We start from the raw sequence: 12,375 nt of genomic DNA on the forward strand, positions 1-12,375 counted from the left end.
TTCTTTCTTCCTTCCTTCCTTTTATTTATTCATTCATTTATTTTATCCACATGTTCCAATTGTTTTTGGTGGGAACTTCAGCCTGTTACAAAGTTATGTATCATAGCCCGAAACTAAACAGTTTCCTTTTCTCCTTTCTTCCCTCCTTTCAGTAATATTTATTGAGTACCTACTATATGCCAGGCACTGTGCTAGGACTTGTGGGTATTGCAGTGAAGAAGGTTGTACCCACTATCCAGCTTGAAAAATAGGTTGTTACCAGTAACACAAAAACCCTCTTTATGCTCTTCCTTCATCTGCTCCACCAAGAGGCAATCATTATCCTGAATCATTTTATGTATATTCATTATAGTATCACATATATATATATGTATATCTTTAAACAGTACTTTATAAAAGTTTTACATCTTTGAATTTTATAAAATTGAAATCATATTATATGTATCCGATTAACATCTGTTCTTAGTACAACAGTTTGTGTTTTAACAATTGATTCCAGAAAAATGTGTAAAGATGAACTTCTCAAAATCAAACATGCATTCATGAAGCTCTTTAGTTGTGAACAGGGTAGGGCACCATACAGCAGCTCTGATTTTGCTTTTATGCTTGTGGATTATAAATTCTCTGAGAACTAGACCATGGCTTTGTTCCTCTTTGTTGCTGCAGCAAATAGCATAGATGGGGTTTAGTAAGCAGGAGCTCAATTAAGAAAAGAATGAAAAGTCCCCAGTGCTTATGAACTGTGACCACACAAAAAGCACAGGGCGTCAAAAGTAGAGCATAGATGCGTCATAGTGAGTTTGTGGTTTAGTGAAGGACAGTGTTTAATTTTTAAGAAGAGTTGAGCATATTAAGCATTAGGTTTACCAAGCCCTTGGGGCTATTTCTGTAGGAGGGTCTAGAAAGGTGGGCACCCAGCCGGGCGTGGCTCAGCGGTTGAGCATCAACCTAGGATCCAGGCAATCAGGGTTCGATTCCCGGTCAGGGCACATGCCCGGGTTGCGGGCTGCAGCCGATCAAGGACTCTCTCATCATTGATGTTCTGTCTCTCTCTCTCCCCTTCCTTTCCTCTCTGAAATCAATAAAGATATGTTTAAAAAAAAAATTAAAAAAAATTAGAAAGGTGGGCTTGCTCAGCCAATGAATATAACCCAGACATTTTCCTTAGTCAGCTTTAAACCCCCACAAAGCGTGAAGTTTATAGACTTGTAATGTGTCCATGTCAGATGCTGTGTTGTCATCCTTCAGCCCTGTTTGGTGCGAGCTGGTTCCACTGAATGGAACAGAAACGTTTCAAAAATTAATAATAAAAAACATATTCTTTTTTATTTTAGCTATGTCATAAAAGAAAACATCTCATTCCCCTTTCCCCACCCCTTCAGCCTCTCATGCTTTTTAAACCAGGTTCTGGAAGCCAGTGAATAATCGAGACAGAGTGTCGTTTGTTTTTTTCCTGGAGAAATACTGCATTATTGTTATTCATGAGTTCTTGTTTTCCTGGAACACTGTTTGATGAACTATGTGGGTGATGTGTACCCTATCATTGCCTAGAGGCCATTTAGATTTCCTCTTTTGAGTATTTCCTTTTGTTTTAATGAACTTGCAAACAGCTGTGGAGAAGAACCACTGGATATTAAAGTAATTAACCTGCTTTAGTACCAAGTCCACCCAAGCCCACTCCCAAATCAACAGATTTAACATTTCACAGTATTTCTTCACAAGTTACATAGAAGGAATAAAAGAAAGATAGAAGGTGATGTCTTTTCAAAATATTCTAGTAGACCCAGTTACTACTTCATCTTTCTTTATACCTCTGTGGTGTTGCCATCTGCTTTTTGAGGTAGGCTCAGCCAATTCAATATAGCAGGAAATCCTTTCTGAAATTAGGCAAGTCTTCTGTCAAGGCAGAGCAGGGCTGTGTTTTTGCAAAGAGAAAGTGACAATCTGGGCTGCCACGAAAGCCCCTGGTCCCTCTTGCTATCCTTGCTGAGTTCAATTTGGGACTAAGTGTCTGTTAACTGGCCTCATGAATCTCCTGAGACATGAAGGGATTTCTGTTTTCAGGAATTCAGGTAGAGGAGAGATAATCCACTCATATACCCTGAAGTGAAGATTAATTTTCTAAAATTTGAACTGAGAACTCTGTGTTGGAAAGGAAGAGGCTCATTTTTAAAATTTGTAACAGGTGTAGGAATTAACTGTGTTTCTTAAAATATATATATACATTTTAAAATTAATACGTTTCACTTACTTGAAGCTTAATGCTCCAGCAAATGGATGCATTTGGAATATTGCCTGAAACCAAGAATGAAAAAATAAAGGTCCTGAAACAATAAAAAGAGATTCCAAAGTGACCAACCTAGTGTCTGCTCCTGTATGTGGAATTCTATTATGTAGCTATACTTTGTGCAGAGTAGTCATTGCTCTCTTTAGAGCCAAACCACTGGAACTGAATCCTAGCTCTGCCAGTGACTAGCTGTGTGACTTAGAGAAGTTACTTTAGCAGTCTGTACCTAAATTTTCTCATCTTTAAGTTGGAGGTAATACTAGAATTGACATAGGATTCATTATGTTAATACTTGTACAGCTCTTAGAACAGTGCCTGGTATATAGTAAACACTCATTAAATATGAACTATTTATTGTCTTACTTTTAGTTATTTCTTATCTAATATGCTCTTGATTTGCTTTTTGATGATATACTTTCCATGTATACAGGCAATTATAACCATAATTTAGATAGGAAAAGACACTTCTAGAATAAAGTCCATATTTTATAATTAAAACATGACAACTGGTAGTTCAAAACAAAAAAGGAAAAAGAAAATAAAACATAAAAACTAAGCATATAAACTCAAGAAGTACAGCAGTCTTGGCTATTTAGTGCATGAGAAAATAGCAGTAAACCTTCAATAGCTCCAGAAGGCACAGTTGAGTACTTGTTGTTCAAATGATTCTGACTTGTGACGAAAATATTAAGTTCCGTTAATGGTGTTCAGTTCAGAGAAACCAGAAAGTGTTTTATGTTTTAGGAAGATTCCAAAACAGAGTTTTTTAAAAATAAAATAAAGGTATTTAAGTGTCAATTTCTAGAATATTTTTAATTATATAAATTTTATTATATTTGCATTTTTTGTCTCCTCCTTTCAGTTCAAATTACTTTTTTGGGATTTTTTTAAAGAATGATATGGAAATGTGATCCTTAGGCACAAACAAGATTCCCCCTCTACATATCTAATTTTAGCCATTCCACTGCTCAATAATAGTACCTCCATACAAAATATTCATGACTGTCAAACTGCTCAGGTTTTGCTCTGAAATTACATTTACCTGTTGAGGTGGATTATATGTCATGCCAATTATGTGTTGCAATATAACCTGTAGTGTTTATATACACATCATTGGGGAAGAAAGAGATGTTTGCTCTAAACTCTTTTCAGTTATATATATATTGATTTTTAGAGAGAGAGAGAGAAACATTGACTTGTTCCACTTATTTATGCATTCTGACTGGGAACTGAATCTGCAACCTTGGCATATCTGGACAATGCTCTAACCAACTGAGCTACCTGGCCAGGGCCTAAAATATTTTTAATTGTGATAAAAAATACATAACATAAAATTTAAAAGTTTTCAAGTTTGATGTAGTCTCATTTGCCTGTTTTTTCTTTGTTTTTGTTGCCTGTGTTTTTGGTGTCATACTTAAGAACTTATTCCAAAATCCAATGTAATAGAGCATTTCCCCTGTTTTCTTCTAAGAGTTTTATGTTTTTAGGCATTATGCTTAGGTCTTTATCCCATTGTGAGTTAAGTTTTGTATATGGTGTAAAGTAGGTCCAGTTTCATTCTTTTGCATGTGAATATCCAGTTTTCTCAGCACTATTTGTTGAAGAGATTGTTCTAGCCTTGTTTGCTTGGTCCTGGCATCCTTGTAAATACCATTGTATATGAGGGTTTATCTTTGGGCTCTCTATTCTGACCCACTGGTTTATAGGTCTGCCTTTATGCTAGTACCATAGTGTTTTAATTACCATAGCTTTGTAATATGTTTGAAATTAGGAAGTGTGAGACCTCCAATTTAGTTCTTTTTTAAAGACTGTTTTTTGGCTCTTTGGGGTCCTTTAGATTCCATATGAATCATAGGATGGTATTTTTCTATTTCTGCAAAAATTGCCATTGAGAGTTTTGGGGGATTTTGATAGGGATTGCATTGGGCAATATGGACGTTTTTAATAATATTGTCTTCCAGTTCATAGACACAGATGTCATTTCATTTGTTTGTGTTTTATTTAATTTCTTTCAGCAATGTTTAGATATCATTTACTAGTCTTTCACCCCTTGGTTAAGTATTTTATTCTTTTTGAAGTTATTGTAAATGGAATTTTTTAAAATTTATTTTCTGGATTGTTTACTGTGAGTAAACAACAAGACTTTGTATCTTGGAACTTATATGCATATGTTTATTAGTTCTAGCAGTTTCTTTGTGTGTATGTGAAATTTTTAGAATTTTCTATATATAAGATCTTAAGATTGTGTCATCTGCAAACAGAGATAACTGTGCTTCTTCCTTTCTTTTTTGAATATCTTTTTTATCTTTTTCTTGCCCAATTGCTATGGCTAGGACTTGTAGTGGTATGTTGAATAGAAGTGGTGACAGTGGGAATCCTTGTCTTGTTTCTCATCTTAGAGGAGAAACTTTTGGTCTTTCACCATTGAGTATGATGTTAGCTATAGGGTTTTCATAGTCAGCCATTATATTGAAGTAGTGTCCTTCTTCCTAGTCTTTTGAAGCTTTTTATCATGAAAGGGTATTGAATTTTATCAAATACTTTTTATGTGTTAATTGAAATGATCACGTGGTTTTGTTTGATGTGGTATACTACATTGATTGATCTTTGTATGTTGACCCATCCTTGAATTCTGGAAATAAGTCTCACTTAATCATGTATGGTTCCTTTAACGTGATGTTAAATTTGGTTTGTGTTTTCTTGAAGATTTTTCATATCAATATTATTCAAGATTATTGATCTGAAGTTTGTTTTTTTCATGTAGTGTTTTTATGTGGCTTTGGTATCAGAGTAGTGCTGGTATCTTAAAATGAGCTAGAAAGTGTTTTCTCTTCAATTTTTTGGAAGAACTTGAGGAATATTGGCATTAATTCTTCTTTAAATGTTTGATAGAATTATACATTGAGGCTCTCTGGCCTCAGGCTTTTCTCTGTTGGGAGGTTTTTTATTTCTGATTTATCTCTTACTAGTTATAGGTTATTTTATTTATTTTAAATTTTTTATTTCTTTATGGATCAGATTTGGTAGGTTGTATGCTTCTAGGAATCTATCAAATTTGTTCTAAACTCTTGACCACCATCTCTTCCCATCTGAATCTGGATTACTCCTTGGAACCTGACTTTGTGGGTTCTCAAGAGCTCTCCTTAGTAAACTTTTGTTAGTGGCTTGGTAAAATTCATCAAAGAGGGCATCCAATCTTGTGAACAGTTGCCTTACTCACAGAGATACTATAGTTTTTAATATGAGAAGCTCATTGTTTCTCAAAAGCTACCACAGAACAGGTACTATCATGGAAGAATTGCTGCTTTTTCCATTTCTACCCTCTTGGACTTCTATAAAAATAAAGTAGATAGTTTTAAACTAGAGGATCTAAAATAAGTATGCCAGATATCTAAAATAAATATCTTAAATGCATGTTAAGTTAGAGTAAAATCTGGAAAAATTTGTTTCCTCCTGTATTAAGTGGGGATCTATGTTTATATTCTACATCCCTCAGGAGAAAAAATTACAAAAAGCAGCTCCTCTGTCCAAATACGCTAAACATTTGTTGAGTAGTTACCATACGTATACCATGCTTATGGAGATTTTTTTAAAAACTAGCTTGACTACTAAACTAATTACCTCATCTTGAACTTGTATAAATTTGGTTAGAAGGTGACAGAGTTAGAGTAGCTATGGAATGATGGTGGCAGCTTGGAGCAAGAAAGTATAGAAAACTGAGTACAAACTTACGATCATTAATAGAAAAATAAGCCAAGATCACTGGAGTACTCCAAAGCAGTGTATGTAAGCAATACCACATTAGTTTCCATGCAGGCCCCATAGTTTTGAAATAAGTACAGCAGGATGATATTCTTTTGTTGAATTTAACTGACTGACCTTTTTTTCTTTCCTTTGATAATATAAAATAATTTAAGAATAGAATAAAGAGTTACAGGTGCCCACTGGCTTGGCTCAGTGGTTGAGCATCGACCTATAATCCAGGAGATCCTGGTTTGATTCCTGGTCAGAGGACATGCCCGGGTTTCGGGCTTGATCCCTAGCAGGGCGTGTGCAGGAGGCATCCAATCAATGACTCTCTCTCATCATTGATGTTTCTCTCTCTCTCTCCCTCTCCTTTCCTCTCTCTGAAATCAATAAAATATTTTTTTAAAAGAGTTTGAGGTATCTAATAATTCATATCACTCTGTTTCCATAATAAAATTAGGAAGCACTTTTTCTTTAAGAGGCTTTACATATGGCAATATTTATCTAATCAACTAGATTTTTAAAAATCATTTTTTCTTTCAACTCTAGAGTTAGCTTATAGCAAAGAGATTATTATTCTAATATACCTTCAGATCTGCCATAAACATTTAAAATTCTCAACTGAGTCACTGTTGCAGAGTGGGATCATATTATCTGGGAATTAATGCTGTTTTAGTGAATAGCATTAACCTCCAAATTACAGTGAGGCAGAATATTTAAAGTACACAATTGTATTCTTAGTATCCAAGACTTAGTTAACCTGGATTAATCTTTGCTAGATTAATGCTTATTAAATGCAACTCATAACAAATTCCACATTATGCTCATAGTAGCATATTCTAGTTAATGAAATAATGATACCGCACTGAACTGCTCTTCTCGCTATTCTCTGCTTCTTCCTTTCTGCCTAACCTTTTAGCACTGGAGCTTCCTGAGTCTCACCACTTTGGGCCTGTTTACTTCATTGCCCACAGCCAGTCCTTCAGTGATCTACTCTTATCTGATCTCCTGGCTCTGTCATATTTATATAAATGAATCCCAAGTTACCCAGACCAGACATCTCTTCTAACCTCCATACTACTTCTCTGGCTGAGTTGCTCAGTTAGTTGGAACATCTTTCAGTAAAACAAAAAGATTGCTGTTCGATTCCTAGTTGGGGCACATGCTTAGTTTACAGATCCATCCGGGTCTGGCACATCCTTCTGGAAGGCAGTCTCTCTCTCTCTCTCCCTCCCTCCCTCCCTCCCTCCCTCCCTCCCTCCCTCTCTCTGTCTCTCTCCCTCCCCCCCCCACTCCCCCCTCCCTTTCTCTCTAAAATCAATTTAAAAAAGCATATCCTCGGTGAAGATAAAAAAAATTAAAAAGAAAAACTCCATACTGCTTTTTAGCAGACTGCCTATTTGATGTTTAGGATTAAATTTCAAATAGACAAATCACATACAACATTTGCAAAACTGAACTCTTCTTTCCCACAGATCTACTCTACCTGCAGCCTTTTTGAGCTCAGTGATGGCAACTCCATTCTTAAGGTTGCTCAGGCCCCAAACCTGAGGACTCATCCTTTATTCTTCTCTTCCTCTTATACCCCATATTTAAACTTTTAGGACATCTTGGTGGTTCTGTCTTCTTCAAACTGTTCCTGGATATGACTGAATGATCATTTTACAAATTTTTTTTAAAAAGGCTGAGAGAGGTTAAGGAAACAGCTCAAATTCGCAAAGCTAGTAAGTGATAGAGTCAGAATTCAAATCTGAAATTGTTATAATTGCTTTTTTATTCACATGGTTCAGAAATACAATCTGACCTATTGTATAATTGGGTATTTTTAAACAGTGTGTGTTATTTCAGTTAGGTTCTGTAGGAATTTTATTCTTGTTTATTTGTTTTTGGTTTAAAACAGCAGACATTTATTCTCTCACAGTTCTAGAGGCTAGAAGTACAAAATCAAGGTGTTGGCAGGGCCGTGCTCTCTCTGAAGGCTCTAGGGCACCATCTGTTCCCTGTCTCTCCAGTTTCCGTGTTGCTGGCAGTTCTTTGCATTCCTTGGTTTACAGACACATCATGCCAATCTCTGTTTCCTTCTTCACAGGGTGTTCTTCCCTCTGGTTCTGTAGGAGTTTTCTAGGCACATAGTGGTTATTTCATAAATTCTTGCCAACAGAGTTGAATTAAATCTGCCCTCATATTTTGCTCTAAGTCAAGTACCATGTGTCCAATTGCAGGATATAATTGGATATAAGTGTGTATTGGATGAAAAAAAAAAGGATATTAATGAAATTCAATGTCTTTTAAAAAGCTCTTTTTCAAAGATTTTCTTGTTATATATCTCTATTTAGAACATGTATTAGCTCTTCCTCTCTCATATATACTTTTCTATTTGCTGGAGTTTTCATATGTAATGTTGATCTTGATATTAATCATTTAAGCTTAGATTATGGAATTATTATTTAAATTATTTAGAATTTTCTCTCAAGAGTTCTATATCAGAAGGATATGTTATAACTTAAATCCACCAGATTCTAAGTTTCTCTAATAGGTTATAATGGCAAAAAGAAAAGAAATGTCACTGTTCATTTGATTCTTGAGACACCCCTTTATTTTCTGATGTACTGTTTGTATTTTAATGGAAGTTATTTGTGCTGATATAATTCCATGTAGCACAAATAAAGTATGTTAAACTGAATTTTGCTGAGGTTGATTGACAGTCTTGAAGGAAGCCAAGATTAACCTTTTGGGAGATGTCCATTATGTCTGTTGATGTGACGTATTTAGAAAGTTGATCATTGTTTTTCTTCATTTCTACATGTAGAACATTTATCTGTGTAACAGATTTTAGGTAAAGAGCCCTTGGAATCACTAATTCATCTTTTTTTTTTTTTCCACTTCTAAATTTGTATTATAACTTTTTGTTTTGTTCTATCAGTTTGTGTTATTTTGTTCCAAGGATGAAATTTGATGAGTATTTAATTGATAAAAGCAATTTCACATCTCAAGTTTTATATTATCTGTTTGTCTACTTACCTACCTATCTTTGCTTTGATAAAAATACATAGCATGGAATCACTTTTTAAATATTTTTATAGACTTTGGAAGTATCTCTTAAAGCAATTAGATGATATGTAAGGCATTGAAAACAGAAACTATGTCTAGTAATTACTCCCTATGATGACTGAACGAGTTAAAGATGTATGTAACTGCAGCTGTAGGCATATATTTAGAAAGGATATTTAATTTGCTACTTTTAAAAAAATATGGGTTGGCAAACAAACCTAAAATAAAAGTTCAGAAATGAGATATTTTATTTCTGGAATATGTGTTAGTTCTGTTACCATTTGCGATGATGGGTATCTCTGGGTCTTTATACTGTGAAATAAACTCTGATCAACTACATTGCTGCCTTTTCTTTTTTATAGTGTATGCCGATTAAAGGCCTTGGATTTGTGCTTGGAGCCTATCAGTGCATTTGCAAAGCAGGATTCTATCATCCTCGAGTCTTCTCAGAGAACAACTTTCAGGGTAAGTGCTCTTTGCTTTTGAGCATATAAATGAATACACATAATATCTACCATTATTAATTATTCAGATATTCTTTTAACCTTGTTAGAGTTATATGGTTAAAGCCCCACTAGTTTGGATTCTTTCATCACTTAAGGAGTTCTTACTTTTGCCATATGAACAACTGTAAACCTACTTTTGCCCACCCCTGTATGTTTATTTTTGATATATTTTAGTTTCAGTACATTTTAAAGGTCTGAAAATTCAGTAGGTACTCTGTCAGACCAATTGGGATTCTATTCCATACAGAGCTGTTGCTGCAGAAAATCTCTAAAACTAATTTTTCTACTTTGTTTATTCTGTTTATCAATTTGTTTATATATTAGTGTTCTGTGCTGAATGAAGAATTACCACAAAATTAACAGCTTAAAGGAACACAAATTTATCATTACACTGTTTTCATTGGTTAGCCTTCCAGTCGGGCGTTAGCCTGGTCCTGTGCTCCGGGTCTCGCCAGGCCAAAATCAAGGTGTCACCTGGGATGGGATGGGATGGGATGGGATGGGATGGGATGGGATACGAAGCTCAGGATGTTCTTCCAAAATGATTTAGGTCATTGGCAGAACTCAATTCCTTGCAACTGTATGCCTGAGGTCCCCGTTTTCTTACTAGAGGTCAGCTTGGGCTTACTCTTAGCTCCTGGATGTGTAGTCAAGTCCCAGCACGCGATCCTCCCACAACACTGCCGCTTATTTCTTCAACGCTCGCCGGAGTGTCTCCGCAGTGTGCCCGGGTGGAGTCTTACATGGCTAATGCAGTCGTGGCAGTGACTGTTCTGTCATTTTGCTGCATGCTGCAGCCTAATCAAAGGAGAGGCTGTCCTGTCATATTTACGTTCAAGAGGAGGTGATCATACAGGGTGTATACCCCAGAATCAAAATGTGGTCACCTGGTTATTTTATTCCTACTCCAGGAAATATTGGTGTTACAATTTGAATATTGATTGTTTAGTCTATCTGTAGAGAATATAATGTTGCCATATTGGCTTCTAGCCAGCTATTGGATGCAATAACTAAGAAGGAGATAGTGGTAAAAGGGGATGGTTTCATGGGCAGTTAGGGCTTAGGGTTGTTAAAAATGAGGAATAGGTAGTTTTTAGATAGTCACCCATGAGCCTCATTATTGGTCTGAACGGGAATTTACATCTCTACTAGGCATAGTTCAAAGGTTATATTGAGATTGAGATCTGAGTATCTTATTTCAGTAGACATTTATAGTTTATTTGTTTTTTTCTCTTGAAAAACACTACTCTTGGTCTTGAGACTGTTTGCATTTAACTTTTAAGTTCTGTAGGTAAGTAACATTTTCCTCTCTCCTAGTGACACAGTACAGAGGTCAGCACATGCTCTGAGTGATAGTTGTAGGCATGATTCTGAGGTATGAGATGGCTTTCAAGACTGCTCCCATATGTGCTGTCCAGCCCCCTCCCCCTAATTGTGGGTAGGATCTGTGAGTGCAGTGGGCAGTCACGCCCTTGCCTAGGTTATGTTGTGTAGCAAAGGTGACGGTATAGTCACTCTTGTGATTACATTGCATTAAATAAGACTCCTTCCCATAGTAACAGAGTGTAGAGAGATTGTAGCGCTGGCTTTGAGGAGGTAAACCATCTTGTCATGAGAGGGTCACATCTGAGGGTGGCCAATCAGGGCAGACAGCAAGGAAACAGGGACCTCAGTTCTACAGCTGCAAGGAACTAAGTTCTTCCAACAGCCTGAACACTTGGAAATGCCCCTGAGCTCCCGATGAGAATAAGCTTGGCCAAAACCCTTCAGTTCAGTCTAGAGAGACCCTGAGCAGAGAACCTAGTTTCACTGTGCCCAGACTTCTGATCAACAGAAACTGGGAAATAATAAATAGGCCTTTTAAGCCCTTAACTTTCCAGTAAGTTATTATATAGCAATAGAAAATTAATATAATAGCAATGATGATAACATATTTTTAAGATGGATATGCTTTTCCTTGCATGTGTGTGGAGCAAACCATGTCAGTACTAGAGCTACTTTGGCATTTTTCACACTCACGTTCCAGGCATAACATATGATTCAACACTGAAGGATTAAGGAAATAGGTTTTAGCTTATGTTCTGTGAAGGTATTTTGTATCTGGTTTACCCACATTTGTTCTCAGCTCCCACTGTGTGACTGAAATAAAACATCTAAATATTGTAGAACCAGAGAATGACTATACCATTTGCTTATAACACCACCAGGAGAAACTAGTTAACCTTTAACAAGTTATCTTTATTTAATTTGCACACTCCTACTTTCTTCCTTACAAGCCAGTGTTTTTCACTGGACCTACTCCCTCTCAGAAAAGGCTGCTTGTCTGCGTAAGTCTAACTCTCATGATGTACACACTGCAGCCGTGAAGAGAGACCCGCTTTCAGAAGGAGGGGCCTCATTTGGGCGTAGATGCGGCTCAGCTTTGACCTCAGCACATACTTAACCAGAACTGACCTTCCTCAATGACAGAGCAGAAAGCTAGCTACGGGTTACCATTTGAATTCAGTAAAGTGCTTTTTGACCAAAATATCTTTCCTGACGACCTTGTCAGGTTTCACGAAAATCCAGCGTTACACATTCCTCGTCCTAAAAAAGAATACAAAAGCCCAACCAGAATCACGCCTTATAACTCACCAGTGTCACCTACCAAGGACTACTTTAACGTTATTTATATTTTTGGTTTATTGTTAGAATATTTACTCTGTATTCTAAAATATTAAGTCTTTTAATCACAGTGCTCAGGCAGTTCGTATGGGCAGTTTTTGTTGTTGTTTGTTTGTTTTG

At 36.2% G+C, this 12,375-nt stretch overlaps 1 protein-coding gene across 1 annotated transcript in view; it reads left to right on the top strand.

Annotated features, from left to right (window-relative positions):
- Positions 1–12,375, top strand: part of GPR158 (G protein-coupled receptor 158) — a 315,239-nt gene that overhangs the window by 152,864 nt on the left and 150,000 nt on the right. The window contains exon 3 of the mRNA XM_087815878.1: positions 9,448–9,550. Coding sequence (XP_087672004.1) covers positions 9,448–9,550 — 103 coding nt within the window. The remainder of the gene's footprint in view (positions 1–9,447; positions 9,551–12,375) is intronic.

Source organism: Miniopterus natalensis, chromosome 1 (assembly GCF_054644295.1).
Source record: "Miniopterus natalensis isolate mMinNat1 chromosome 1, mMinNat1.hap1, whole genome shotgun sequence".
NCBI lineage: Eukaryota > Metazoa > Chordata > Mammalia > Chiroptera > Miniopteridae > Miniopterus > Miniopterus natalensis.